We start from the raw sequence: 27,581 nt of genomic DNA, 5'->3' as shown, positions 1-27,581 counted from the left end.
CAAGTTAGCGCGGCTTTACTTTTATAAAATTTTATACTACTTTTTGGTCTCCAAATTGTGCCGTTAAAGTCCGCCTGAATGAAAGGCAGAGCTGGGGTTCTGCCAACCTGTTGTAAGGCAGGAATCAGGTTCAGGATTAAACGGCAAGCAGTATCTGGCTAGCAGGGCAAAACAGTGAATCAGAAGGGAAATGTAGAGGAGGAACAAAATACCCTCTCAGCAGCCAGCATCAGGTGGAGACGTATTACTGGGATCTGCTGGCTGCTGGGAGACACCTGCTGGTGGGACACCGAAACTATGATCTTCCACTCTGGGAGCCACAGTGCCACCAGCAGGTGATCCAGGTCCTGACAATCTGCTTGCAAGCCTAAATAGTGAAACTGTAACTTTAGGTTATATATTTAGGTACCTTTTTTCATCTTTAGCATGGATAAGAAACTGAATCTTTTGGATACGTATTCTGTTAATGTTATTGATCTGTTAAATTAACCCCTTATGCCAAAGTAACACATACATGCAACCCCTCTGCACTGGGCTTTTTTCCATGGGGCCGCATATATGTCTATCTCCACTTGTGCTAGGAGCAAGCCATACAGGACACTCCCAGTACAGAGACTGGGGTCTGACCGAGAGATTTAGTTCCCAGTCCAGCCAAATGAGGACAATTTGGGAGCTATGCAACTAGCCTTATTCATCCATCTTTCTACTCACACCAGCTGAAGGCTAATATCAGGCTTGTGGTGGGAGGGTCTGCTTTGCCAGCTACAGGATGGAAGGAGCACATGGGTAAGGTTCGCTAGAAACCCAAAGATCAGGCAGAAAGCCAAAGAGCGCTAAGGATGATGTAGAACTGCAGACTCATCATATAGAACAATGGGGGGTCACCAGAGTAATAGCCTCATTGTACAAGGTTCCTTTCCTTGCGTTTAGCTGTTCGAGTAGAATGACAAAAGATATGAGGGATTGCTATGGAGATGAATTATATGTACCATGTTATGTATAGAAGATTATCTTCTGTTTCAAGCCTGTTGTATCTCCTGTGTGACCTTTTCCACTGTTACGGCACAACACAAGGCTTAACCCTCCATCCCCGCGCCAAGAAAGTACCAGGTCGCAGAGTTCACGGTAATGCTGTACGCCTTGTCCCTCTCATTAGCTGTAATACCTCAGTTTCCTGGTGTCTGCTGAAGTGGTTTCCTATGCTTATAGTATATTTAGAACTAATCAGTTCTATATATTCCGACCCGGTATTCCCAGAATGGCTCCTTGATCTGTCCCAGAATATCAAAGGTGAGATGGGGACACTATGTTATATCCATTGAGAGGTGGACACCACCGGTGGGGAGATCACAGGGAAGTAGAGATTGGACAGCTTATAAAACCTTGTATATTAGGTTGGTTTGTCTGTAGTGGCACTCAATGCCAAGCGGCAGCGGTAAAAGCCAAATAAAATTTGGGATGTATAAAGATAACAGCTTAAATGAAAATTTTACTGGTTTTTGGTTAATTAGAATTTTTGATTTTTAAATTATTTTCTATATAGTTATTATTTATAGAATTGTTATGATTCTACTTTTATTTAAAGAGGCATTTAGGGGAAAGTAACAGAGTCTGCACATAGCTCATCCCTCAGTATTGTATACCTTCCTTGCCTGGCTTCCCCACTGCCTCACCACCTGCTTAAGCTGATCAGAGATCAGACAGGGTAATGAATGTCATAGCGCCTGGGTCAGCAATGGGCAAGACAGGGTGGTCAGGACACAATCCAGGTCAGCAATGGGCGATGCAGCCAAATAGTAGTCAGGATAATCTGGATCAGCAACGGCAAGGTAGCAGAGGAGTTGGCAGGACAGTCTGGGTGGAAACATTGCAAGACAACAGAGCGAGAAGAGTTATCAAGTTCAGTCAGAGGTTGTGTGCAGACAACAGGCAAGGGAGTAGTCATAAAAGGCTGGATTTGAAGCAGGCAAGACAGCAGAAGAGTGGTCAGAATAATCTAGGTCCGCTATGGGCAATACAGCAGAAGAGTTTTCATCAAAATAATCTGAATCAGCAACTGGCAAGACAGCAGAAGAGTGGCCAGGACAGCAGAAGAGTGGCCAGGACAATATGTGTCAGCAATGGGCAATACAGCTGAAAAGTGGTCAGGGCGATCTGGGTCCGCAATGGGCAAGACAAAAGAAAAGTGGTCAAGGCAATCTGGGTCAGCAACGGAAAGGACAGCAGAAGAGTGTTCAGGACAATCTAGGCCAGCTACAGGCAAGGCATCAGAAGAGTGGTCAGGAAAATCTGGGTCAACAATAGGAAAGACAGCAGAAGAGTAGCCAGGACAATCTGGGTCAGCAACAAAAAAGACAGCAGAAGAGTGGTCAGGAAAATCTGGGTCAGCTACAGGCAAGACAGTAGAAAAGTGGTCAGGAAAATCTGGATCAACCACAGGCAAGACAGCAGAAAAGTGGTCAGGACAATCTAGGTCAGCTACAGGCAAGACAGCAGAAACATGGTCAGGCCAATCTAGGTCATCTACAGGCAAGACAGCAGAAGAGTGGTCAGGAAAATCTGGATCAACCACACGCAAGACAGCAGAAATGTGGTCAGGACAATCTAGGTCAGCTACAGGCAAGACAGCAGAAACATGGTCAGGCCAATCTGCAAGACAGCAGAAGAGTGGTCCGGTAAATCTTGGTCAACTACAGGCAAGACAGCAGAAAAGTGGTCAGGACAATCTAGGTCAGCTACAGGCAAGACAGCAGAAACATGGTCAGGCCAATCTAGGTCAGCTACAGGCAAGACAGTAGAAGAGTGGTCAGGTAAATCTGGGTCAACTACAGGCAAGACAGCAGAAAAGTGGTCAGGACAATCTAGGTCAGCTACAGGCAAGACATCAGAAACATGGTTAGGCCAATCTGCAAGACAGCAGAAGAGTGGTCAGGACAATCTGGGTCAACTACAGGCAAGACAGCAGAAAAGTGGTCAGGACAATCTAAGTCAGCTACAGGCAAGACAGCAGAAACATGGTCAGGCCAATCTGCAAGACAGCAGAAGAGTGGTCCGGTAAATCTGGGTCAACTACAGGCAAGACAGCAGAAAAGTGGTCGGGACAATCTAGGTCAGCTACAGGCAAGACAGCAGAAACATGGTCAGGCCAATCTAGTTCAGCTACAGGCAAGACAGCAGAAACATGGTCAGGCCAATCTGCAAGACAGCAGAAGAGTGGTCAGGACAATCTGGGTCAACTACAGGCAAGACAGCAGGAAAGTGGTCAGGACAATCTAGGTCAGCTACAGGCAAGACAGCAGAAAAGTGGTCAGGACAATCTAGGTCAGCTACAGGTAAGACAGCAGAAACATGGTCAAGCCAATCTAGGTCAGCTACAGGCAAGACAGCAGAAGAGTGGTCAGGACAATCTGGGTCAGCTACAGGCAAGACAGCAGAAGAGTGGTCAGGTTAAAGCAGAGGTTGTGGGCAGGCAGCAGGCAATGGATTATTCAGGTTAATTCAGGTCTGCAACAAAGCAGACTAGCAGTGGTATGATATAGCTCTTTTGCTTGAAGCAAGGTAGCCAATGAGGGAACACAACAATAGCCACTTCCAGGGCTGATGCCTATAAATGCATCTGAACACCGCAGCCTGAGCACAGACACTCAGTTCCACATTCATTTCACTATGTGGTAGAGCTTGAGTGAGTTTGCATCCGATGCTTATAAATACCTCTCTGGGTCAGGGCACACACCTAACGCCATTCCATGGAGCTCTGGAAGCACTGGCAGGCATTGAAGGTACTGGTAGGGTCTCTGGAAGTTCTGGTGGACCGGGAGATACAAGAACATTAATTTAAAAAAATGTCTTTAGATACTATTTAACACTGCTGTTATTTACTTGCATGGTGATTGAACTGCCTTATACACAGATCAACCACTAAAGGGAGCTCCTCCAAATCTTCAATATTCAATGAAAAATCTGCATTCAAGTCAACTTTATAGTACACACTGCTTAAAACTGGTGTTTCTAAAATACTTGCTAGTTTCCCTTTAACTGTAAGAAGTTTAAATGAACGAGGCCCATCTACAGGTTACTGGAGAAGACAGAGCGATCCGGGGAGAAGTCGGCACAGATGGTGCTGGCTGATAACAGGCTTTTAAGATGCATCAGCAACCCACTTTTTGGCAAAGACAACGTTGCTACAGCAACGGCCTGGACAGACGGGAGCCAGCGGAGTGTGTGGAGGGGGAAAAGTGCTAGGGGCCTAATAAGACATTGAGATGGGAGGGTGTACATTGCATGCAAATACCTGCAACAGGTGTCCCTTTAACCCTTCAAAGACTTCAAGTGATTGCAGTCTGAAGTCACATACAAAAAAAACATAAAGTATAATATTCTTGTTGAGAAAAAACCTCCCCTTTTGTGTGATCTCTGTACATTGCAGGGATTGTAACAATCTTTGTAGCAGATTCCTACCTGAAGAAATAGCTGTTTGTTTCTCTGTGTCCATGAGTGAATATGAATAACAATGATTTTAAAATTATCAATCAGCTGCTGCAGGGCTCTAATGAGGAAAGTGGCAGGGTCTGCATTCCTTTATTAGATGTGATTTCCTTTTGAGAATATCTCACCAAAAATAAAATTTTTGTTGCAGGGGATGCCCAAAATCTGACCTTTAATGGGTAACTCCACTTTCGTGGGGAAAAAAAATAGCAAATAAAGAAAAAACAATATACTGTATATACAATAATATATAATAATATAATTGTATATATATATTATATTATATTATATTATAATAATAATAATAATAATAATAATAATAATAATATAATATATAATAATAATATGTATACAATTGCGATACAAATCATATTGTAATTGAATGTTATTAAAAATTACCTTTCCTGTTCAATCTGCAGCTGTTGTAATTTTCTGAAAACGCAATGCAATATGGCCGCCTGGAGCTGTTCTGTACACAGAATGTATACTGGCCACACCCCAGAAACATCATTTCCTGCTTGTGTGATTGGCTCACCAATTTTCCCAGAAGTCTGCCTAAGATACAAGTCAGATTTCTGGCATCCCCTGCAACAGAAATGTCATTTTTGGTGAGATACTCCCAATAGGAACACGTCTAAAGGGATGCAGGCCCAGCAGATTTCCTCATTGGAGCCCTGCAGCTGCCACAGCTGATAGATAATTATGAAGCCACTCCCATTTGACCCACTCAGCACAGGACACTAGAATAAAAAAAAGGTAGGAATCTGTAACAAAGTTTGTTAAAATCCTTGTAATCTGGGGTGGGCAGAAGGAGTGGCTGCCCTGGGCACTGTGTTATCATGTGAGGTGGGGGGCACCACAAGGGGATGAGAGGGGGGTATTTGTGTTGGGAGGGGAAAGTTGGAGGGTGGCAGAGGATAAGAATAGGAGGGGTAATTAGGAGGGGTGCTAGGAATGCTGATTTGGGGGAATTTGTGTTGGGAGGGGGGACAGAGGAGGAGGATTTGTGCTTGGGGGGGGGGATTTTGGGGGTTTCTGCTAGAAGAGGCGATATGGAAGAAGGGGGAGGGAAATCGTGCTAGGAGGGGAAATTGGGGGGGGGGGGGGATTTGGTTTTGGGGGGGGGGGGTTGTGCTAGGAGGGATGTAGACATGATAACACTTGCGCAAGCCAATCAAAATACGCTTATTGCAATTTTTTTTTTTAACCAAAAATATATAGCAGAAAACAAATTGGCCTAAAATGTTAAAAAATTTTGATTTTTAAATTTTTTTTTTTGTTATATAGCAGAATGTGAAAAATTGTGTTTTTTCAGATTTGTCGCTCTTTTTTTGTTTATAGCGCAAAAAATAAAAATTGCACAGGTGATCAAATACCACCAAAAGAAAGCTGAAGATATCAATTTTATTTGGGTACAGCGTCGCACGACCGCGCAATTGTCCGTTAAAGTAACGCAGAGCCGAATAGCAAAATATGGCCTGGTCATTAAGGGGGCAAATCCTTCCTGTCCACCTTCCTGTGTTAATGCTCAATTTATTTATTTTTTGGCAGATTTTTGATGACGCTTAGTGCTCATGGGGGGGGCAGTTTGGTATGTTTGTTGGTATGTTTGCCCTGGGCTCTAGATGACCTTGTCCTGACACTGCTTGTAATGTCCATAGATCACCCAGAGGGAAATGTTTTTTTCCCAACAAAAGTGGATTTACACTTTAAGTAATCTTAACAATGTTTAATATAAAAGGAGGAGGGGTTATGCAAATATCAAAATGCCCTGATGGGTGGGTGTCAGTCTGGAGGACTGGGTGTTCGTAGGCAGGCCATATTTGCAGAGGTAATACCCACTTGTGACGCTGAGCCTCTCTGATTGAAAGAACTGAAACCCAATGAATGAAAGGGGCGGGGCCAAGGACAGTCAGGCTGGGGAGGAAAGTGCTAGACGATGCTGGGCATCTTCCAGCCCGGAAATGAGGCGGGGCTCTATGTGACTTTCTGCAGCTTCTAATGCACGTTGTGAGGAGCTCACAGTGTGCAGTGAAATCAGAGGAAGCCATATCAGTCCAGGGAAGGAGCTGGCACAACTGTGCAAGACTGAAGGGAAGGCCGGAGTTCTCCTTTAAGGGTGTTCGTAGCTGCCATATGTCACAGAGCAGAGGCACTGGAGCATGCTCTGGTGACAGCAGGGAGGGCTGCTTGACGAGCTGTCAGATAAAATATACACTTTAATTCAAAGAGCTGATTAAAAATTAATTGCCGTGCTAATTAGGGAGTCACAACTTTACTTGTATCTTTTATAAAAGTTCAGATACATTCCGCTCAGTTCATTGGCTTCTACACAAAGTTGACTTTAGAATATACACTCACCGGCCACTATATTAGGTACTCCTTGCTAGTAGCAGGTTGGACCCCCTTTTGCCTCCATTCTTCGTGGAATCGATTTAGCAAGGTGTTGGAAACATTCCTCAGAGATATTGCTCCATAGTGACATGATGGCATCGCGCAGTTGCTGAACATTTGTCGGCTGCACATCCATGATGGGAATCTCTCGTTCCACCACATCCCAAAGGTGCTCTATTGGATGAGATGTGGTGAGTGTGGAGTCCATTGGAGTACAGTGACCTGATCTGGTGAGTGTGGAGTCCATTGGAGTACAGTGACTGGATATGGTGAGTGTGGAGGCCATTGGAGTACAGTGACCTGATCTGGTGAGTGTGGAGTCCATTGGAGTACAGTGACTGGATCTGGTGAGTGTGGAGTCCATTGGAGTACAGTGACCTGATCTGGTGAGTGTGGAGTCCATTGGAGTACAGTGACCTCATTGTCATGGTGAAGAAACCAGTGGTGAGATGATTGGAGCTTTGTGACATGGTGCATTATCCTGCTGGAAGGAGCCATCAGAAGATGGGGCACTGTAGTCATAAAGGGATGGACATGGTCAGCAACAATACTCAGGTAGGCCGTGGTGTTTAAACGATGCTCAATTGGTACTAAGGGGCCCAAAGTGTGCTAAGAAAATATCCCCCACGCCACCAGGTCCTGTTGGGTCATGTAGACCAGTGGTCCTCAACTCTGGTCCTCGGCGGCCCACTAACCGGACAGATTTTAGTATTTTAGGTATTACCTTGGGGAGATGCAGACTAGAATACTGCAATCACTGAGCAGCAAATGAGATCACCTGTGATGTCATTTAGATATCCTGCAAACCTGGCCTGTTAGTGGGCCCCGAGGACCGGAGTTGAGGACCACTGCTGTAGACGGACCAGTCCCCCTGCACAAGGAGAAAGGGCAGAGCTGTGGGAGGAGCCCAGCAGGCTCCACCTACTACAGAAATCTTCAGGAAGGGGGAGAGACAAGACCAGTCCCTCTGCACAAATGGAGAGCAGAGCTGAGCGAGGGGCTCAGTAGGCTCCACCCTCTACAGAAAGCTATAAGAGCGGGTGGAGACCAGACCAGTCCCCCTTGGGACTGCACAAGGAGAGAGAGTGGTGGGCGCCGGCGGTCTTTATTACAAGAAGTCTCACACTGGATTACTGCACAGATCTGGAAAAAATACACAAAGTTTAAGCGGAAGACACAGGACCAATGGATTTACACAATATTTTCATATCCATATCGATTTTTCTGCACTCGGTCTACAAAATGCAAGACTGTCTGCTTGCTTCATGGTTACCTGTGTCTAACTGACTCACCACATAGTCCATTTCTGCTAAGAGAGAGCAGGACCCCCACCCCCACACACACATACAATGGTTGTATCAGGTAGGCAGATCTGGGAACCCGCATGAAGATATCTCACCTACGTGTGGGCCAATACCTCTACAAGGCTTCACCTAATCTGAAAACCTTGCGGTGGGCTGACCTTCTGCCTGGAGAACAGGTTGTAATAAATTAGATATTTATAACACGGAACCTTTTTGTTCCGTCTCCTGCGACTGGTTGGCCCAAACCCCCTCAATGCCCCTTTGAATCATCATACCTCAATCCCACGTGTTAACAGCCAGTGCCCACAGTACATAGGGGGCATTGTTCTGGTTCTACAGTGATCTCACATTTCTGGTCAGGAGGAGAAGAACGCCATTGTCTGCCCCACCTGCACCATGATTCTGGCACACATTGTCTGGCCGGGAACTGGCTCAGTGGCCTGGTGCGGTTTCTGGAATAATTCCTTTATCTGATTTGGGGGAATTTGCTGAGTCTGTAGGACCATCTGTTCCCGGCTTTTATCCTTACATGTTCTCTACTGGTGGCTCGTAGACAGTCGAGGAACAGACTGACATATCCCGTTCCCACCAGGAACACTTGTGCTGACGTATGTGAAATAAGCTGAACTCTACAGATATATGAAGGTTATGCATTTCATAAAACCATTACATTACCATTGCATTTTTGGATTTAGCTATAATAAATACCAGAATTAGACTTGGTTCGGGGCCCCTATCATTTCGTGTACAGCGAGGGGAAAATAAAGTATTGATCCCCTGCTAATTTTGTACGTTTGCCTACTGACCAAGAAATGATCAGTCTATAATTTTCATGGTAGTTTTATTTTAACAGTGAGAGACAGAATAAGAACAAAAATATCAAGAAAAACACATTTAAAAAGAGTTATAAATTGATTTGTATTTTAGTGAGTGAAATAAGTATTTGATTCCCTATCGTTCAGCAAGATTTCTGGCTCCCAGGTGTCTTCTATACAGGTAACAAGCTGAGATTAGGAGCACTCTCTTAAAGGGAGTGCTCCTAATCTCAGCTTGTTACCTGTATAAAAGACACCTGTCCACAGAAGCAATCAATCAATCAGATTCTAATCTCTCCACCATGGCCAGGACCAAAGAGCTGTCCAAGGATGTCAGGGACAAGATTGTAGACCTACACAAGGCTGGAATGGGCTACAAGACCATCCCAAGCAGCTTGGTGAGAAGGTGACAACAGTTGGTGCGATTATTCGCAAATGGAAAAAACCCAAAATAACTGTAAATCTCCCTCAGTCTGGGGCTCCATGAAAGATGTCACCTCGTGGAGTTTCAATGATCATGAGAATGGTGAGGAATCAGCCCAGAACTGCATGGAAGAATCTTGTCAATGATCTCAAGGTAGCTGGGACTAAAGTCACCAAGAAAACAACTGGTAACACACTAGGCCGTGAAGGACTGACATCCTTTAGGGCCTACAAGGTCTCCCTGCTCAAGAAAGCACATGTACAGGCCCGTCTGATGTTTGTTAATAAACATCTGAAGGATTCTTCTCTGGGTGAAAGTGTTGTGGGCAGATGAGACCAAAATCAAGCTCTTTGGCATCAACTCAGCTCGCCGTGTTTGGAGGAGGAGGAATGCTGCCTATGACCCCAAGAACACCATCCCCACTGTCAAACATGGAGGTGGAAACATTATGCTTTGGGTGTGTTTTTCTACTAAGGGGACAGGACAACTTCACCGTATCAGAGCGTCTGCAATCACTTGATTTATTCTCCCTGGAGAAGAGACGCCTGAGAGGGGACATGATAGCAATTTATAAATATCTCAATGGGGATCTCAGCATAGAAAAAAAGCTATTCAGTCGAAAGGATTGCATGAGGACTCGGGGGCATACAATGCGATTAGAGGAGAAGCGTTTTCAAATCAGGCAACGTGGGGGGTTCTTTACTGTTAGGGCTACAAGATTGTGGAATTCTCTACCACAAGAGGTGGTTTCTGCGGGAAGTATGGTGGCTTTCTCTTAGACGTACATCTCAAGGATCAGAACATTCAGGGCTATGTGAGATGATTACAGCCACACACACCTACACAGGTTGAACTGGATGGACTATTGTCTTTATTCAACCTCACCTACTATGTAACTATGAGGGCCATGTACTGTCAAATCTTAGGTGAGAACTTCCTTCCCTCAGCCAGGGCATTGAAAATGGGTCGTGGATGGCTATTCCAGCAGGACAATGACCCAAAACACATGGCCAAGGCAATAAAGGAGTGGCTCAAGAGGAAACACATTAAGGTACTGGAGTGGCCTAGCCAGTCTCCAGACCTTAATCCTATAGAAAATATGTGGAGGGAGCTTAAGGTTCGAGTTACCAAACATCAGCCTCGAAACCTTAATGGCTTGGAGAGGATCTGCAAAGAGAAGTGGGACAAAATCCCTCCCGGGATGTGTGCAAACCTGGCCAACTACAAGAAATGTCTGACCTCTGTGATTGTTAACAAGGGTTTTGCCACCAAGTACTAAGTCATGTTTTGAGAAGAGGTCAAATACGTATTTCACTCATTAAAATGCAAATCAATTTATAACTTTTTTGAAATGCGTTTTTCTGGATATTTTTGTTGGTATTCTGTCTCTCACTGTTAAAATAAACCTACCAATAAAATTATAGACTGATCATTTCTTTGTCAGTGGGCAAACGTACAAAATCAGCAGGGGATCAAATACTTTTTTTCCTCACTAAGATCACGAATGGATGGAGCAGGTATTGGGGCCAATCAGCTTGTAAGCAGGTGCAGTTAGCTAGTCTGCCACTAGATGGCTCTGCCTTATAAGAGTGTTTGGTTACAAAGAATAGTGTAATCCAATGCTAGGTCCCTGATGTAATGGGTGAGTCAGTGTCTAAATATAAGCAAGGTTGGGAGGAGCCATAGCGCAGTTGCTGTATGGGAGCCAGAGACCCCGCCATTTGGCAGATGTAGTCAGCAATTGGAGGCCCTGGATAGGGCTCGGGGACAGAGACAGGGAGACCTGCACCCAGGAGAGCTGACTGTAGAATTCCTGATCCCTATGGTGGGGAAGACTAGGGCGGTTTGACGAAGGCCTTTTAGGCCAGGTCACACATTCCTTGGAGTCAGGCTATCCGTCCTGGAGGACCCATGAGAGGTGTACCCAGCTAGAGGTGTCTGCAATGAGACTATCTGAAAGGAACAGTGTACACAGACAGCTTAAGGCGAACCAGAACCTCTGAGTGTACCAAATAATACACATTTTTGAAATAAAAAAGTGTAAAAATGTAAAAAAATAAAGAAAAAAATCGGGAGCGCTCGCTACCCCCCACCCCCCGTGCTCGCGTGCAAAGGCGAACGCATGCGTTGGTCCTATACGCATACGTAAATGGGAATATGTGAGGTATTGCCGCAAATGTCAGAGAGTGAGCAATATTTTTAGCACCAGATCCCCTCTGTAACTCTAAATTGGTAACCTGTAAAGGATTATAAAGCGTCGCCTATGGAGATTTTTAAATACCCCAGTTTGCCGTCATTACACAATTTTAAAGCTTGACATGTTTGGTACCTATTTACTTGGCGCAACACCATATTTTATATTTTACCAAACAAATTGGGTATTGTGTTTGTTTGCAATAAAATTCCATGGAGTGTATTTTGTCCCAAAAAATTGCGTAAAAAACTGCGCAAATACCGTGTGACATAAAAAATTGCAAAATTTACCATTTTATCTCTAGGGCTTCTGTTAAAATATGCCTATGCCGTGTGTAAGAAATAACTTATTAATATGACATTTTGGTGAAAAAAAAATTAAATTTTTTTATTTTCTAAACAATTGGGGGAAAAAAATTACAACTTCAAAAAACTCACCATGGTCTTACTAAATACCTCGGACTGTCTACTTTCCAAAATTTGGGGGTTGTTTGTACTGTTCTGGCATGTTAGGGTCTCAAAAATAGAGAGGCCGTCCGTACATCAGGTGTGATCAATTTTTAATGATTGCTACCATAGCTTGTAGACTCTATAACTTTCACACAGACTATGCACTGATTTGGGTTATTTTTTACCAAAGAAATGTAGCCGTATAAATTTTGGTCAAAATTCTTCAAGAAACATTACTTAAAGCAGTTGCAAAACTAAGATAAATGCGTTTTTTTTTCTGAAGTTTTTGGTATTTTTTGATTTATAGCGCAAAAAAAAAAAAAACCCATTGGTGATCAAATACCACCAAGAGAAAGCTCTGTTTCTAGGAAAAGAATGATAAAAATGTCATATGGGTATAGTGTTGCATGAGTAATTAGAGTGTGAGAGCGCTGAAAGATGAAAATTGGCCTTGACAGGAAGAGGGTGAAAGTGCCCGGTATTGAGATGGTTTAAAAATACAACTATAGAAATAACAGAATTCCCAGACCTCTGATTGGCCACAGAAAGGATAATTAGGGCTGGTCTAAAAAAAATGAATAATGTTGTATATATTACGTTAATGGGCACCCTTCCAAATTTCTGTATGTGATCAAAATGCTAATCCTTACGAAAAAAGACCAAATATTACGCAAATTTTGCTACTTTAGTCAACATTAGCAGATTTATAAGTCTGAAGAAAAGGCCACCAGTAGGGTTTCACTTACAGTTTGCTCTTGGTGGAAACATTGGACTGGATGTCCTTTTCACAATGTGTTTTCATTTTTTTTTTTCCAGATGGCGGTTTTAATGGATCCCATGGAAGACCCAGATGACATTTTGAGAGCCAACCGTTCACGGGAGAAGTCTTATATGTTTGATGTGACCTTTGATTACACCGCTACCCAGGTACCCATTTTTTAATGGTTTCCACCACTGTCCTATCCATAAAACCATTTCCAGGCCTGTGTCGCTTTGGTATTAAAAACAGTTTTGTAAAAACCCGTACTGGAAAGAACTCCGAACCCCAAAGAAGATAATAAGGGTAGTGAACCAACAGCTCTGCCAGTTTATCAATGGGTTTATAAAATCAGAATATAAATATAAAAAAAAAAGCAATGGTACCCCCACCTTACCCACACAATATGAAATCCTACAAAACTCTGCATCGCCTTAGTTTCTGGATATACAGGAGCAGGCGAGTAAAGTTCCTGGGGGTAAAGGTAATGGGATGAACTTCCCAGGGGTGAAATTTGTGGGGTAAAGGTCTTGGGGTTGAAGCTCCCAGGGGTAAAGTTCCCAGGGGAGAAGTTTGTGGGGGTAATGGTGCTGGGGTTGAAGTTCCTGGGGTTGAAGTCCTGGGGGGTGAAGTTCCCAGGGGTGAAAATTCGAGGGGGGTTAAGTTCTGGGGAGGTGAAGTTTCCCAGGGGTGAAGCTCCCAGGGGAGATGTTCCGGGGGGGGGGGGGGGAAAGGTCCTGGGGGTGAAGTTCCGGGGGGAAGTTTCCTGAGGGTGAAGTTCCATGAGGTAAAGTTCCCAGTGGTGAAGTTTGTGGGGGTTAAGGTGTCAGGGTTGAAGTCCTGGGTCTTGGGGGGTGAAGATCCTGGTGGTGAAGTTCCCAGGGGTGAAGATTCGGGGGGTAAAGTTCCGGGGAGGTGAAGTTTCCCAGGGGAGAAGTTCCGGGGGTAAAGGTTCTGGGGGTGAAGTTCCCGGGGTTGAAGTCCTGGGGGGTGAAGTTCCCAGGGGTGAAGATTCGAGGGGGGTTAAGTTCTGGGGAGGTGAAGTTTCCCAGGGGTGAAGCTCCCAGGGGAGATGTTCTGGGGGGGTAAAGGTCCTGGGGGTGAAGTTCCAGGGGGAAGTTTCTTGAGGGTGAAGTTCTGAGGTAAAGTTCCCGGGGGTGAAGTTTTTGGGGGTTAAGGTGTCAGGGTTGAAGTTCCCGGGGTTGAAGTTCTGGGGAGTGAAGGTTCTAGGGGTAAAGTTTCCGGTGGGTGAAGTTTCCCCAGGGGTGAAGCTTCCCAGGGGTGAAGTTCCCAGGGCTGAAGTTCCCGGGGCTGAAGTTCCCGGGGCTGAAGTTCCCGGGGGCTGAAGTTCCCAGGGGTGAAGTTCCCGGGGCTGAAGTTCCCGGGGCTGAAGTTCCCGGGGCTGAAGTTCCCAGGGGTGAAGTTCCCAGGGGTGAAGTTTCCGGGGTTGAACTTCTGGGGGGTGAAGGTTCTGGGGGTGAATGTTCGGGGGGGGGTGAAGTTTCCCAGGGGTGAAGTTCCCAGGGGTGAAGTTACCGGGGGTGAAGTTCCCGGGGGTGAAGTTCCCGGGGGTGAAGTTTCCGGGGATGAAGTTCCCGGGGTTGAACTTCTGGGGGGTGAAGGTTTCGGGGGGGGGGGGGGTGAAGTTTTCTAGGGGTGAAGTTTCCGGGGGTGAAGTTCCTTGGATTGTTTGTCCAGAAACCATGGAAGTGATATAAAAAGATGCCAATGGTTTTGGATGATTTTGAACAGTCCTACAGCTTTGGTTGCTCATGACAGTCAGTTTATTGCTTGTATTTTAACCAATACAAGCACAGATTTTAAAAAATTTGCTGTGCAAAAGCCCCAAACATTCGCACAGCCATCATGAATAAACCCGCAATATGATTACTTTTTATTATCATCAGCTTCATCTAACAGCCATATTGCAGTATTTTCCTGCTTTCGCCACTTCAGGAAAATATTCAATTTTGGCCACTAGATGGAGCTGATAATCATAGGAAACAAATATATTAAGCACATTTTGGGAATTATTCACGACGGCTGTGTGAATGCTTGAAACCTTCACAGAGAAATTTTTTATTTTTTTTTTTAAAACAGACCTCAGAATGCACAGATTTGTTCCACTGCCAGCGAAAGTCACACCAATTTGTGAACACACTAGACTGGCCAAAACCGATCTCTGATTGGCTGACAACCATTGCTGTTCTTTTAGCGATGTCATTACTGGTATCGCGGACATTTCAATTACATGAAGATGAGTGAGAGGCGGCGGTGAGGCCCAGAGCTGTGTTTGTTACTCACATTAATGTGGCTCCATAGCGCCGGGGCCCAGGTGGCGCATCCAGAGAGAGTAAACATTAGCCGCGTTTATGTTTTCAGGAACGGTTCCTCAGATGCGTCCTCCCCGGTGACATCGTAATTTATACTTAACCCGTTCAGCTCCTCCAGTGCCGGATCGTTGGGATTCATTATGTATCAATGTGGAGGGAAATGTAACAATAATCTTCATAAAGCGTTCGCTACTCTGAATAATTTCTTATATTTTTTTATAGTTGAAGAATTTAAAACCCACCTGCAGACCAGGGCCGCTGATATGGGGGGGACCACCAGTCCTCCTGTAGGGGGGCCCGGGCACACAGGGGGGCCCCAACAGCACAGGGAATCGGTGCGGTTGGGTGGAGGGGCAATTGCAGAAGGAAGCCCTTTCCAGCTCTCTGCAGCATCTGAAAGCCAGTTTCTCCCCCACTTGCCAGGGCATCGTTCCTGTAATTGCTTCTGCAACACCAATCACCCTCCCTGTTCTGCCTGCCTCTGACCCCCACCCCACCCCTTACTATGTGCCCACCCTTTTTTTTTTTTAAATTGTAAAATTTAACATTTAACATTTTAACATTTAAAACATGAAACATGAAAAATTCCAGCTAAGAAGCTTGCTTAAAAATACGCTCATTGAGAATTTTTTTGTCAAAGACATGTAGCTAAATACATTTTGGCCTAAATATATGACAAAAATTGAATATATTGGATATTTTTTAACTGTCAAAGTAGAAAATCTCAATTTTTTCGCAAAATTTTTGCTCTTTTTTTATTAATATCGCAAAAAATGAAAAGCGCAAAGGTGATCAAATACCACCAAAAGAAAGCTCTGTTTGTGGGAAAAAAAAGGACGTAAATTTTGTTTGGGTACAGCGTTGCATGACCGCGCAATTGTTAGTTAAAGTCGCGCAGTGCCAAGTTGAAAAAAGTGGCCTGGATGTTAAAGTGGTTAAGTGGCATTCCTTGGGTCACTGGCGGCAGAAGATAGCCGTGGGCCAAGTGGGCAAATAAGTGAGGCCGTGTTGGCAGCGGTATTCTGGATAGTAGGAAAGGCAACAGTTCAGACATACAGGCACTGGATCTTGTGGATGTGGCAAGGTAAGTATAGGCTTGTGCACCAGGCAGTGCTTTAAGTGGCCCAAAAGAGGTGCCAGTACTCTATTATAGCCTATACATTTTGTTGCCCCACCCCACATCAGGGTCCCCACAGAGCACCCCCCCTGGCCTGGGCTGGGACTCCGGAGCAGGGGGACTCACTGGTGGTGACTGGTCTGGCTCTGGAGTGGGAAATATTCTTGGGGGGGGGGGGGCAATTGAGGGAGCAGATGTCCAAAATGAGCGTACTGGTACGCTAAGGCGCACGGAGAGGTGGCGGTATGCTCAAGAGCCATATTTGGAAGTGGCGGTACTGAATACCAGTGCATACCGGTCCACTTAAAGCACTGGCACCAGGCAGTTTAGGACAATCAGTTCTATCCCTGCTTACCAGTCCAGTCAATGTCTGTGTGTGTGCTAGGTACTGGGACCCAGTGGATGAAGATCACATCTGCTAAAAGGTAGGTGAGAGCTCCCTAAACTCCAAAGTGTGCGGAACAGAGTCAGGAAGTCACTAGGTGGCTCTGCCCACCAGATTCCACCTATAACCAAAATTACTACTTTTTGGGGATATTCACATTTAATCCAAAAACAGAGATTGATTACAAAGCCAACGTGTTTCGGGGGATGATTTTCACTTCATCAGGGCTCAGATAACACAATGAAACAATATCTGCGGACTCAGTAATTAAAGTATGTGTAGCACTATCCCCGTGAGAGCTGCTTGAAGCGGGTTCCCCTGGGTTACCCATAGCAACAACTTGGTAATTCAAGGTACTCTATAGGCTCTTTTCCCCTGCATGGAGCCGACCGGTTCGGCTCGCTTTTGCGCTTTTTCACTGCATGGTACCGCATGTTACGGTGTTGGAACGGTTCGGTACGGTACGGCGGCGCTTTTCCACTACATGGAACCGAACGGTACGGCTCGCTTAAACAGTACCACCTCGGTTGTGGTTCCAAGAGGGCCGTACCGGTACCATATCCCACAATCCTTTGCATGCAGCCTTGAGTGTTTGTCACTACTAGCCACTGATTGGTCAGAGAATTGTTGTTATCCCACCCACTTACTACTTTAGTGGAAAAGCAAACCGTACCGAACCGTTCCAACACCGTACCATGCGGTACCATGCAGTGGAAAACCAAACCGAGCCAAGCAGGGCCGAGTGGAGCCGAGCCGGTACTTGCAGTGGAAAAGTGCCTTATGTGCTTGGCTCAGTCAGAAAACAGTCCAGGGAATTTGGTTTTGTTGGTTTTATTGAGAACTAGGATGGGAGAAGGGATGAGTGGGATACTCCAACTGGATAAACTATGCACAATTTCAGGGCTTCTAACTGTAGTTGAATGTGGCAAGGCCGCTGCTTCACCTTGCCACTGTAGTGAAGTAGGTAATAAGCAAACTGTAAAGTTAATCACTCTTCAGGGCCCCATTTGGCACCCCCTTTACCCCTACTCTTCAGGGTTATACTTGGCACCCCCTTAACATACTATGTGAGCTGATGTTTATCCTCTGACTTCACTGGAGTGGTCCCCCTTCTGGGCAGTCCCCTTAGCAAGCCCCCCGGTACTCACGGACACTGTTTTTCCCAGACGACTCTGCCAGCAGCCCAACTGTCAACTTTACAGGATCCTTTTTTGGCTCAGCTCCACACCTGATTCACTAGGCCGACAGCCTTTGACCACTTTCCTCAGACAGCAGGAGGAGAGACAGCCGTCACCCTCCTCCTGGGACTCTGCTTTTCACATGTCCCCCCGGGCTTTTATGAGCAATCCCAGGATGCACTGCAGTTGTGCCTTCCCACTGGGACAGTCAAAAAAGCCTATGTGTCACTGGCTGGGTTTCCTCCACTGTCCAACAATACTCCCCTATTGGATAAAGTGGGGACACTCTCTCAGACCAAGTGAATCACACATGGAAACATGCAAAAGGCAACCTAATAGATCAGGCTCCCCTGATAAAGCAGATGGAGCATAACAATGCTTTTATCCTAGCACCTATCTAGGAGGGTGCTACATATGGTTGCGTGCTATGACAGTGGTGTATGTTTGTACAGCTTCCGTCAGCAGCTTCAAGGCAGACAGAATCAGCTGCTGACAAATACCGTGCAAACATATAACTCATTCACAGCACCCAACAATCCTGTAATTACTGAGTCCGCAGATATTGTTTCCTTGTGTCATATTTTCTTTTGGTAAAGTGGAAGTTCACCCTTGAATTACTGTATAAACATTACCCTTTCCCTGCCTGGGCTGTCTTTGCACACATTTAAAAAATATTAGGCCTGAAAATGACTTAAAACCCCCAAACATATGTTTTCTGAAAGCAGAGACCATGGAGAATAAAATACTGGTAGTTCTAAAAAAAATTTTTATATCACAGTATATTGGTGCAATGGTTTATCAAGCGGAAAAAATGTAGTCAAAAATAATTTTGGGAGGTTGAGAAATTGAATCTAATGGAGGATCTGGGGTTGACAGCCCGAAAGAAACGAGCGGTCTATATGAAAACCTGGACTCTATGGAATATGTTTATCTGTTCAGGGGAAGATCAGGCTCTCAAAGAACATACACTATATTTTCAAAAGTATTGGGACGCCTGCCTTTACGCACACATGAACTTTAATGGCATCCCAATGTCCGTAGGGATCTATATTGAGTTGCCAACCCTTTGCAGCTCTAACAGCTTCAACTCTTTTGGGAAGGCTGTCCGCAAGGTTTAGGAGTGTGTCTATGGGAATGTTTGACCATTCTTCCAGACACGCATTTGTGAGTTCAGGCACGGATGTTGGACGAGAAGGCCTGGCTCGCAGTCTCCACTCTAATTCATACCAAAGGTGTTTTATCAGGTTGAGGTCAGGACCTCACAAATGCACTTCTGGACGAATGGTCAAACATTCTTCCAGAAGTGAAAATGCATAAATGCATGGTGTCACTCATAAATGGACAACAGTTTCCAGTGCTCATTGTTGGACAACTGCTATGTGGACAGAGGCCATGCATGCTTCTATGTGTTTATCAAGGTGCATGTATGGTATTGCTGTTTTTTCTATAGCAGCCACTCTCAACCAGGGTACCAGTGATTGCTAGGGGTTCCTTGAGATGTGGCTAACTGAACTTCCATCTCGATGATGCCACCATAGTTCTGGGTCCAATGCCATTGGCAAAACACGACACCAATGACCATCACCAAAAGGGCAGTTGACTATTTTCTCGGTGACCACTACCATAGGAAGACATTCTTCTCAATGACCACCACCATAAGGGGACCATTCATTTTGATGACCTCTGCTATAAGGGGGACATTCTTCTCAATGACCACCACCATAAGGTGGGTTATCCTTCTCAATGACCACCACTATAAGTAGGGGCTTCCTTTCGAATGACCACTACCATAAGTGAGGCATTCTTCTCGATGACCACCACTAAGAGGGGCATTCTTCTCAATGCATACCACCATAAGGGGGGTATTCTTCTCAATTACCACCACTATAAGGGGGGCATTCTTCTCAATGACCACCATTATAAGGGGGGTATTCCTCTCAATGACTACCACTATAAGGGGGGGCATTCTTCTCAATGATCACCGCAATAAGAGGGGGACTTCTTCTCAATGACCGCCACCATAAAGGGGGCATTCTTCTCAATGACCATCACCTTAAGGGGAGGGGGCATTCTTCTCAATGGCCATTACCAAAAGGGGGGCATTCCACTCAATGACCACCACCATAAGGGGGGCATTCTTCTCAATGACCACCACCATAAGGGGGGCATTCTTCTTAATGACCACCACCATAAGGAGGGCATGCTACTACTCAATGACCACCACCATATTGGGGGCATTCTTCTCAATGACTACCACCATAAGGGGGGTATTCTTTTCAATTACCACTACTATAAGGTGGGTATTCTTAATGATCGCTGCTAAAAGGGGGCCACCAACATAAGGGGAGGGTATTCTTTTCAATGACCACCTCCTTAAGGGGGGTATTCTTCCAACTAACCTCCGATGATTTTAGCTGGGGTTTACTGAGGCCTGAAAATTATTTTAAGGTTTCCTCTAATATAAAAAGGTTGGGAAAGGCTGGTCTATACAGTAGAGTAATTCTAGGGTGAAATTTCACTTTAAGGCCTGATAAAGGGTGGGAAGTTACAGCCTCAAAATGTGTTGGCTTGGTATACAACCTATCTTTGGAATAAACTTTTATCTGAACTCAAATATCTCAGTGCAGTGCTTCAGTTCTAGATTTACTCTCTGAAAGTCAGTTCGTACTTTTCATATTGTGTCCTTTTTGAGCTGTCAGGGCTCAGGTGCATGGCAGGAAACACCTGATTTACTCCCTGACCTGTATGAAGTCTTTCATCAATGTCGGTCATTCTGCCGCCTCCCTCCCGCGTTGGTCATTGTCTGATCTCTTCTATTGTACTGACTCGCCCTGTTCTCCTTCATTCCTGGCTGCTCTTACCTATCCCTTTTCTCTTTGTTGCTCTTTGCTTCCTTCTCTGTACTTTTACTTTCTATCACTTTCTCCCCCTCGCCTGCTGAGAAAACCTTTCCTTTGATAGAGCAGAGGAGAAAGGGGAGCGAGGAAACCCAAGTCCTCCTCAAGATAGAATTACCTCCTTGGTGGGATCGGGTTGCTTCTTTGTGTTACCTGTACACTGGAAGCCTTTCCACCTCCTGAAGTGTTTGCTAAGGACTTTGGCTGCATAGGGGCAGCACACCCCGTTTGTGGGCCTATCATCAGATACAGTACAGTTCAAAAGTTTTGGCAGGTGTGAAGAAATGCTATATACCAGAGGCATAACTAGAACCTTCAGGGCCCCGGTGCAAGAAACCATGGAGGGCCCCCTGGCCGGGGCCCTTCCCTTCAAGCCTGGGGCTCTTCCCACTGATCCTGGGGCCCTTTACTCTCGTTGCGGGGCCCTTTATTACAGTCCCGCAGTGGGACCCTTTCACAAGTTCTGCAGAGGGCCCCCTTCCTGCCATCTTGGGGCCTCCCCACGGAGGTGGAATGCCAGGGCCCGGTCGCAAGTGTGACCTTTGCAATCCTGGAAGTTCACCCACTGGTGTCAGTAGTTTTTATTTTTTGGTATTTTATTTGTATTATGTTTTATCATTTTATTTTATTTTTTTTACAATGTGACTGACTATGACTCCGTCCATTCAGAAAAGGAAGGAGCTGGTAAATTACATATTTACTGACCCCTTCCTCGTTCTCTATTGTGACACATCCCCTGCAGCAGCCGGCAGGAGAGGGAAGGGAGCACAGTGGAGGGGGGGACCAGGGGAGCACACAGGGGCCCAGAGACAGCAGAACACAAGTGAACTGGATAGGAGGAGTGGCGGGGGCAGCATACAGAGGAACCAATCTACTCCATTTTCCTGCTGCAGCTACAGGAGGAAAAAGGAAAACAGTGATTTCTCTACATGCTGCCCCCCGCCGCCCCTTCTATCCAGGTGTACAGGGGAGCATGGGGCCCGGTTGCAATTGCAACCCCTGCAACCCCTGTAGTTACGCCCCTGTTATATACAGTGGGAAAAATAATTATTTGATCCCCTGTAGATTTTGTAAGTTTATCCCCTTCAAAGACATGAAAGATCTATCATTTTTATCATAGGTGTATTTTAAATGATTGAGACAGAATATGAACCACAAATTCAGAAAAAAACCACATAAAACAAATGCAATAAATAAAGTTGCAGTTTGGTGAGTAAAATAAGTATTTGATCCCCAAGCAAAACATGACTTAGTACTTGGTGGAGAAACCCTTGTTAGCAAGCACAGAGGTAAGACGTTTCTTGTAGTTGGTGACCAGGTTTGCGCACATTTTAGGAGGGATTTTGGTCCACTTTCTTTACACAACTTCTCTAAATCCTTAAGTTTACTTGGCTGTCTCTTGGCAACTCGAAGTTTGAGCTCACTCCATAAATTTTCCTTAGGATTAAGATCTGCAGACTGACTAGGCCACTCCATGGCCTTAATATGCTTCTTCTTGAGCCACTCCTTTGTTGCCTAGGCGGTATGTTTTGGGTCATTGTCATGCTGGAAGACCCATCTATGACTCATCTTCAGTGTTCTGGCTGAGGGAAGAAGGTTCTCATCCAAGATTTTGCAATACATGGCCCCATCTATTGACTCCATCCATGCGGAAAATTTGATGGTGTTCTTAGGGTCATAGTCAGCATTGTTATTCTTGCCTTTATATATACACTATATTGTCAAAAGCAGGGGTTCCCAAACTACGGCCTTCCAGTTGTTCAGGAACTACAATTCCCATCATGCCTAGTCATGTATGTGAATGTCAGAGTTTTACAATGCCTCATGGGATGTGTAGTTCTGCAACAGCTGGAGGGCCATAGTTTGGGAATCCCTGGTCAAAAGTATTGGAATACCTGCCATTACACACACATGATCTTTAATGGCATCCCAGTCTTAGTCGGTAGGGTTCAATTTTGAGTTGGCCCTATAATAGCTTCAACTCTTCTTGGAAGGCTGTTCACAAGGTTTAGGAGTGTGTCTATGGGAATGTTTGACTATTCTTCCAGAAGCGCATTTGTGAGATCAGGCACTGATGTTGGGACGAGAAGGCCTAGCTCACAGTTCTCGCTCTAATTTATCCCAAAGGTGTTCTATCGGGTTGAGGTCAGGACTCTGTGCAGGCCAGTCAAGTTCCTCCACCCCAAACTCGCTCATCCATGGCTTTATGGACCTTGCTTTGTGCACTGGTGTGCAGTCATGTTGGAACAGGAAGGGGCCGTCCCCAAACTGTTCCCACAAAGTTGGGAGCATGAAACTGTCTAAAATGTCTTGGTATGCTGACACCTTAAGAGTTCCCTTCACTGGAACTAAGGGGCCAAGCCCAACCCCTGAAAAACAACCCCTCACCATAATCCCCCCTCCACCAAATGATTTGGACCATTGCACAAAGCAAGGTCCATAAAGACACGGATGAGCAAGTTTGGGTTGGAGGATTTTGACTGGCCTGCACAGAGTCCTGACCTCAACCCAAAAGAACACCTTTGGGATGAAATAGAGTGGAGACTGTGAGCCAGGCCTTCTTGTCCAACATCAGTGCCTGACCTCACAAATAGGCTTCTGGAAGAATGGTCAAACATTCCCATAGACACACTCCTAAACCTTGTGGATAGCCTTCCCAGAATTGTTGAAACTGTTATAGCTCTGCTATAGCAAACTCTGCTGCTAAGGTGAGGTTGTGGAAGACCGTTTCATGTCACAGGTCATACCACAGATCATGGCAAGACTGATCAAAGCAACAAGAAATAAGGTAGTTATACTGCATCAGTAAGGTCTCTCTCAGTAAAAGATTTCAAAGCATACTGGGGTTTCAAGAAGTGCTGTTCAAGCTATTTTCAAGAATCACAAAAAATGGGCAACATTGACGCAGTGGTTGGGTAACGTTGAGGACAGTAGATGCAGCGGTTGGGTAACGTTGAGGAGCGTAGATGCAGCGGTTGGGTAACGTTGAGGAGTGTGGACGCAGTGGTTGGGTAACGTTGAGGACAGTAGATGCAGCAGTTGGGTAACGTTGAGGAGCATAGATGCAGCGGTTGGGTAACGTTGAAGAGCGTAGATGCAGCAGTTGGGTAACGTTGAAGAGCGTAGATGCAGCGGTTGGGTAACGTTGAGGAGTGTGGAGGCAGTGGTTGGGTAACGTTGAGGAGCGTAGATGCAGCAGTTGGGTAACGTTGAGGAGCATAGATGCAGCAGTTGGGTAACGTTGAAGAGCGTAGATGCAGCGGTTGGGTAACGTTGAAGAGCGTAGATGCAGCGGTTGGGTAACGTTGAAGAGCGTAGATGCAGCGGTTGGGTAACGTTGAAGAGCGTAGATGCAGCGGTTGGGTAACGTTGAAGAGCGTAGATGCAGCGGTTGGGTAACGTTGAAGAGCGTAGATGCAGCGGTTGGGTAACGTTGAGGAGTGTGGACGCAGTGGGTGGGTAATGTTGAGGAACGTTGACACAGTGATTGGGTAACATCTAGGAGCGTAGATGCAGTGGTTGGATAACGTTAAGCACCATAGATGCAGTAGTCAGCCAAGGAAATTTAATGCATCAGATGAAAGACACATCATGCCTATTTCCCTTCCACATCAGAAGATGTCCAGCAGTGCCATCAGCACAGAACTGGCGGAAACCAGTGGGACCCAGGTACATCCATCGATTGAGTGAAAAAGTTGGCCAGAAGTGGTCTTCATGGGAGAATTGCAGCCAAAAAGCCATACCTTTGATGTGGAAACGAGGCTAAGCCACTTGACCTATGCAGGAAAACTTAGGAACTGGGGTGCAGAAAAACGGCAGCGGGTGCTCTGGACTGATGAGTCAGAATGTGAAATATTTGGCTGTAGCAGGAGGCAGTTTGTTGGGGGACGGCTGGAGAGCAGTACAATAATGAGTGCCTGCAGCCAACTGTGAAGCATGGTGGAGGTTCCTTGCAAGTTTGGAGCTACATTTCTGCAAATGAAGATGGAGATTTGGTCAAGATCAATGGTGTCCTCCATGCTGAGAAATACAGACAGATACTTATGCATCATGCCATACCATCAGGGAGGTGTGTGATTGGCCCCCAATTTATTCTGCAGCGGGACAACCACCCTAAACATGTCATTAAGAACTATCTTTAGTGTAAAGAAGAACAAGGAGTCCTGGAAGTGATGGTTTGGCCCCCACAGCAGCCGCAATCTCACCATCATGGAGTCTGTCTGGGATTACACGAAGAGACAGAAGGATTTTCGGCAGCCAATATCTACAGAAGATCTGTGCTTAGTTATCTAAGATGAACATAGAACAACCTACCTGCCGAGTTCCTTCAACAACTGTGTGCAGGTGTACCTAGAAGGAGGCAAATGGGGGGGGGGGGGGGTTGTCACCCCAAATATTGATTTGAATTTGGATTTCTCTTTTCTTCATTTATTTTCCATTTTGTTAATTGATAAAAGTAAACTATTAACACATCTATTTCTGGAGGAATTCTTAATTTACAGCATTAGTACAGACTGGTTGAGGGGAGACTGAGGAAATGCTTCCTCCTCCTTCTACAAAGTTACAATGTACAGTCTGATCACTGGGGGAGGGGAGACTGAAGAAATGCTTCCTCCTCCTTCTACAAAGTTACAATGTACAGTCTGATCACTGGGGGAGGGGAGACTGAGGAAATGTTTTCTCCTGCCTGCAGCAGACTGATGACAGTTTTCTGTTATTTTTATGAAGCATTATAGTATTCCTTGTGTCATATATCAGCCCTGATGTAGGGGGTGATGTCTGGCCCCTGAAATGCATTGCCCTTTTGTATCATTTTATGTTTGGAATAAACGTTGATTTTTGGCATGAATATTACCTGGTACATAGGTTTTAGATCAACATGTTCCCTTTACAACTCAAGGTGACTGTGTTGTAAGCCTTTGGGTTGCAGAAGCTGTCTACCTATCATTTGGATATCCGACAGTGAGACTATCTGTATACTATTGACAAGATTATAAAATACATACCCATCCCAATTAACATCTCAAAGTTCCAGCACCATCCTCCTCTTTTTTATTGTTTTTGGTTTAGAGCGGTAAGGTTTGGAACCTCTACTTGTGTCCCTAATGATACAATTTCCCTCACTTCCTGTGTGGATAGTGGGACAGGAAATTATAACTTTCCCAAATGGGGACATGATCACTTTCTGCTAAAAGAGGTCAGTACCCTCCAGCGTCTGGCCATATTTCCGACCTACATCCTCTATCATCTTCTTTTTCACCTCTCCTCCTGTACATACTGTATCTCAAACCTGTCTAGTTCAAATGGATAGGACTGTAGATGAAGTGCATTTATAAAGGTCATGGGACCCTTCTATAAATCCAAATATCTCAAGCAGCACCCCTCCTATATATGTACAGTATCTCACAAAAGTGAGTACACCCCTCACATTTTTGTAAATATTTTATTCTATCTTTTCATGTGACAACACTGAAGAAATGACACTTTGCTACAATGTAAAGTAGTGAGTGTACAGCTTGTATAACAGTGTAAATTTGCTGTCCCCTCAAAATAACTCAACACACAGCCATTAATGTCTAAACCGCTGGCAACAAAAGTGAGTACACCCCTAAGTGAAAATGTCCAAATAAAGGCCCAATTAGCCATTTTCCCTCCCTGGTGTCATGTGACTCGTTAGTGTTACAAGGTCTCAGGTGTGAATGGGGATCAGGTGTGTTAAATTTGGTGTTATCGCTCTCACTCTCTGGTCACTGGAAGTTCAACACGGCACCTCATGGCAAAGAATTCTCTGAGGATGTGAAAAAATAATTGTTGCTCTACATAAAGATTGCCTAGGCTATAAGAAGATTGTCAAGACCCTGAAACTAAGCTGCAGCATGGTGGCCAAGACCATACAGCAGTTTAGCAGGAGAGGTTCCACTCAGAACAGGCCTCGACATGGTCGACCAAAGAGGTTGAGTGCACATGCTCACCGTCATACCCAGAGGTTTTCTTTGGGAAATAGACAAATGGGTGCTGCCCGCATTGCTGCATAGGTTGAAGGGGTGGGGGGTCAGCCTGTCAGTGCTCAGACCATATGCCGCACACTGCATCAAATTTGTCTGCATGGCTGTCATCCCAGAAGGAAGCCTCTTCTAAAGATGATGCACAAGAAAGCCCGCAAACAGTTTGCTGTAGACAAGCAGGCTAAGGACATGGATTACTGGAACCATGTCCTGTGATCTGATGAGACCAAGATAAACCTTTTTGGTTCAGATGGCAGCAACCAGGTGAGGAATACAAAGACAAGTGTGTCTTGCCTACAGTCAAGCATTGTGGTGGGAGTGTCATGGGCTGCATGAGTGCTACAGTTAATTGAGGGAACCATGAATGCCAACATGTACTGTGACATACTGAAGCAGAGCACGAGTCCCTCCCTTCAGGGACTGAGCCGCAGGGCAGTATTACAACATGATAACGACTCCAAACACACCTCCAAGATGACCACTGCCTTGCTAAAGAAGCTTAGGGTAAAGGCGATGGACTAGCCAAGCATGTCTCCAGACCTAAACCCTATTGATCATCTGTGGGGAATCCTCAAACGGAAGGTGGAGGAGCGCAAGGTCTCTAACATCCACCAGCTCTGTGATGTCGTCATGGAGGAGTGGAAGAGGACTCCAGTGGCAACCTGTGAAGCGCTGGTGAACTCCATGCCCAAGAGGGTTAAGGCAGTGCTGGGATATAATGGTGGCCACACAAAATATTGACACTTTGGACATTTTCACTTAGGGGTGTACTCAATTTTGTTGCCAGCGGTTTAGACATTAATGGCTGTGTTGAGTTATTTTGAGGGGACAGTAAATTTACACT

At 45.4% G+C, this 27,581-nt stretch overlaps 1 protein-coding gene across 2 annotated transcripts in view; it reads left to right on the top strand.

The window, feature by feature from the left end:
* Window positions 1–27,581, top strand: part of KIF19 (kinesin family member 19) — a 96,756-nt gene that overhangs the window by 13,637 nt on the left and 55,538 nt on the right. For both annotated transcript variants that reach the window (XM_082271799.1, XM_082271798.1), the window contains exon 3: window positions 12,882–12,992. In XM_082271799.1, the coding sequence (XP_082127925.1) occupies window positions 12,882–12,992 (111 nt within the window). The remainder of the gene's footprint in view (window positions 1–12,881; window positions 12,993–27,581) is intronic.

Source organism: Pelophylax lessonae, assembly GCF_965119305.1.
Source record: "Pelophylax lessonae genome assembly, chromosome: 11".
Lineage (NCBI taxonomy): Eukaryota > Metazoa > Chordata > Amphibia > Anura > Ranidae > Pelophylax > Pelophylax lessonae.
This window is presented reverse-complemented; position numbering and strand designations above follow the sequence as displayed.